The sequence below is a fragment of the Austrofundulus limnaeus genome, unplaced genomic scaffold (genome assembly GCF_001266775.1).
Source record: "Austrofundulus limnaeus strain Quisiro unplaced genomic scaffold, Austrofundulus_limnaeus-1.0 Scaffold1831, whole genome shotgun sequence".
Lineage (NCBI taxonomy): Eukaryota > Metazoa > Chordata > Actinopteri > Cyprinodontiformes > Rivulidae > Austrofundulus > Austrofundulus limnaeus.
In genome coordinates, this window is record NW_013954233.1 from 17,296 (window position 1) to 21,386 (window position 4,091).

The window sequence follows — 4,091 nt, forward strand, 5'->3', positions numbered from 1 at the left end:
CCCCCGCCCGGTGGTGTCCATCCACCGGGCGGGGGCAGAGACTCTCCGGCTGTCAGTCAGTCTCTCAGAGAACAGACGGCAGCAGCAGCACCAGCAGCAGGAGGAGCAGAGACGGTAATCCCCCCTCCATCATCTCATCCAGCCCACCCCTTTTTCCAAAACCCAGAAACCAGAGGCAGGAGGAGGTGGGGGACGAACAAAATACCCCCTCACAGGACATGTGCAGTTCTGGGGGCTTTGTGGAAGATCTATAAAAACTGGGTTATAGAGGCAGGAAAAAAAGCAGCAGCTTCTGCCTGGATTCACGGTGACGGAGCCGTCAGAACCAGAGCCAGCATCAGGACCAACAGGACCAGCAGCAGCAGCAGGTCGGTGCATGGATGCGCTCTAAAGGCGGAGTTCGGTGGCGGGAGCCGCAGGGTCGTGCCGCATTGCCGACCACCGATAGATGGTGATGCTGTCGTCATTGTGTCACAGAACGAGAGGAAACCGTGAGGTTGTGTCACAGAACGAGAGGAAACGGTGAGGAGAGGCTTTGACATGGAGGCAGGCGGCTGCTGCTGCGCGTCACTTCTGAGCTCAGGCCACCCGGATCAGCAGGTTGGATCTCCAGCCTCATAAAGCCTGGACCGCTGGGCTCTTTCTGTTCAGGGTGAATCGGGAATATGGTGAAGTTGAATTCTTGGGAATGGTTTTGTTTGTAAAAAGTGAAACTGCATCCCAGGATGAGAGCATTTCAGGGTGGATTACAGAGCAGCAGGCCTCCATCTGAAGTCAGCTACTGATCAGGGGACCAGAACGAAAAGCTCCTTCCTGCCCTGTTGCTGCCGGAGGGAAGTGTTTATTCGGTGGTTTTATTGCAGGCGGCTGCTGTTGTGAAGCATGACTCACTTACAGGCTGGCCTCTCTCCAGAGACCCTGGAGAAGGCCAAGGTGGAGCTGAAAGAGAACCCCGAGACGTTACACCAGGACATCCAGGAGGTCCGGGACATGATCATCACCAGGCCGGACATCGGTTTCCTCAGGACAGACGACGCCTTCATCCTCAGGTTCCTCAGGGCCAGGAAGTTCAACCACTTTGAGGCGTTCCGGCTGCTGGCTCAGTACTTTGAGTACAGACAGCAAAACCTGGACATGTTCAAGAACCTGAAACCCACAGATCCGGGGATTAAACAGGCCCTGAAGGACGGTTTCCCCGGCGTGCTGTCCAACCTGGACAGATATGGCCGGAAAATCCTGGTCCTGTTTGCAGCCAACTGGGACCAAAGCAGGTAATAAAATTGTTCGAGGTCAAAAAGAAAGCTGTGGTTTGAGGAGCTGTCCATTCAGCACCACTCGGTTTATGTCAACATATCAACTTCATTCAGGATCACAAAGACAAAAACTTCTCAAACTCAAACTATTTATTTGTAAAGCTAGATTCATGCATGATTAAAGTGTTTCCGTATCACCAGGAGAAAACTCAGAGTTGTGTTTTTGCTCCTTCTCGTCAAAAGGAGTCAGCTGAGGTGGCTCGGGTTTGGGTTTCCAGCTGGGTACTTTATTTTAGAGGTTAAATTCTGAAAGCAAGGTAGACCCAGAACTCAGTAGAGAGATTATGTGTCCTGGCCTGGAAACAAGATTTACTTGAAAATAAACCTCGTGACAGTTTGCACTAACTTTTGTTAAGTAAATTTAAATGCTACAAATTCATGTAATTTTTACTCATCATTATCCAGTAAAAGCTACTAAGAATATAGTTAAAGATTTGTGAATAAATCAGATAAATTTGACTGAATTTGCTCATTTAAATCTTGTAACATATAATTGATCAAATTAAGTAAGATTTCCCTGATTTACTCATAAATCTTTAACTATATTCTTAGTACCTTTTACTAGATAATGAGTAAGTATTACTTGAATTTGTAGCATTTAAATTTACTTAACAAAAGTTAGTTAATTTTTACGAGAATTTTTTCTAGTAAATCTTACAAGTTCTTTATAACAGTGCACATGCGTCAAGCACAATATTGTAGCATGACACCTCACAGCTACAGAGAAGTTTAGCTCTTGTTGTAGTTCAAGACTTCACCACCAGGTGGCAGTTTTGAAGAACCTTTATTGGATTCTTCTTCATGAACAACATAGACGAAGTGAAACTCACAGGTCTTATTAATGACTAGGCCTACCACTCTCACTTATGGTTACTTCTGCTGAAAGCTTTAACACAAGTTAACAAATAATGAACACACAAATTAGAGTACCACAACAGACTAATTGTTAACCAATTCCCTAAAATGATTTAACAACAACAAACAAGAATCCTACCCACAAGCCTCCACTGCAGTCACATGACAAACAGCCAAACACAGCAGAATGCTACAATATGCATTCCCTGTTCCCTGACAACTAAATATCACCTACATTATGTCATCAAACTATTGCACACCAACAAATGTATTCAAGCAAAAGAAAGCAGACAACTTATGTTTTATTTCCACCATGTCTTGTCCTCTCCTTGAAAAGTGAAGCAAGGGAATGAGGAGCAGCAGCCTTTGTGTGTGCATGCAGCCTCAGTTTTAGTCCAGAAGAGTAGAAGTTACTTCATATATTCATGTTTATGTGCTGTCCAGAAAAAACACTTAAATACTACTGGTAAAATAATATTAGCATTTATATTTTTTGTACAGTACTATTGATATATAATATAATGTGTATTGTTTATTCAGTAAATTCTAGTAGTTTAGAGATTTTGATATTTTTTGTAAAATTTAAAAAGAATAATTAAATAAATGTTACTACAGTTTATTTTTAGTGCGCCAAGTCACAACAAACATATCAGTAAGGGTGTGACTTTAGGGCGGGGTTAAGCTCTCTGTTTATTTATTTATTGAATGGTTTACTTTTATAAAACTATTCAGGACATTTAGGACATCTTTCCTGTTTTCTTTATATTTACTCTGCACCTTTTCTGTTCCACATCAGTTCAACACACACATTTTTTTCCAACAGTAACAAATATTTTACATTTTCAGGATGTATTATATGACACGATGTATTTACCTGGTGTTCAACAATCTGGATAGGAAAATTTACAACATTATTCAACAAATCTAGCCAAAATGTGACGACAGACTAAAACCCTGCATGTTGTTTTCTGTAATTATGCTTAAACCATGTTTAACTTTGACTAAACTGTGTTTTAACTCGTCCTCTTTTAAACTGATAAGAACTAAGTGTACGACTGACTAAATCTGAAATAAATACAGAAATGTTGTTTAGTTTATGGTTGATGTTGACTTTAAAGCAGCTTATTTTCAGACATTAATACTGGGCTGTCCAACTAAATTGCTCAGTTACTTAAAGCAGCTCAGGGACAGGAATTTATTAAATTTATTTTTATTACATTTTTTTATTGAATTTATTTTTGTTGCATTTAATCATAAATTTCAAGTTTACCATTGATATTAGGGCTGCCACGGTTAGTCGATTAATTGACGACTAATCGATTATTAAAATAATCGATGACTAATTTAATAATCGATTAGTCGTTTTTCTTATTTATTTGTTTATTTATTTATTTATTTATTTATTTATTTATTTATTTATTTAATGTTCTTTGTTTTTCTCTCCAAACTGCTTTGACACCTTCCACTGCCACATCTGCCTACCTTTAATAGCAGCTGCATTCTGACGTGATAAGCTCTATGTTTTATATCCAATTAACGTACGATCCGATTAGTCGACTAATTGAAAAAAATAATCTGTGATTAATCGACTTTAAAAATAATCGTTTGTGGCAGCCCTAATCGATATGAGAAACAATTTTCATGTTAAGTAAAAAAAAAAAGGGCGGGCCACACGGGAGTCACCCGTGGGCCACATTTGGCCCGCGGGCCTTGTGTTTGACACGTGTGTTGAAGCAAATGATGTCATTTTATTGGTTAACAAAGAAGAAGAAAATCTAAGAAAGCCAGAAGAACGTGTCATCACTTCCTGAGCAGCACAGTGGCGACAGTGGAAAGGGGAAAAAACACCTTTTAAAAGGGAGAATCCTCCATCAGAACCAGAACCAGGCTCAGGACTGGCTGTGCGTGTGTGTGTGTGTGTGT

The 4,091-nt window shown here is 40.6% G+C and overlaps 1 protein-coding gene across 1 annotated transcript in view; it reads left to right on the forward strand.

Moving 5' to 3' along the window:
- Nucleotides 1–875: 875 nt before the first annotated feature.
- The window catches only part of LOC106536467 (clavesin-2), a gene marked incomplete at its 3' end in the record, with an annotated part of 7,547 nt that continues 4,331 nt past the window's right edge, over nt 876–4,091 (forward strand). The window contains 1 exon segment of the mRNA XM_014033757.1: nt 876–1,271. Within this exon segment, the coding sequence (XP_013889211.1) occupies nt 883–1,271 (389 nt within the window).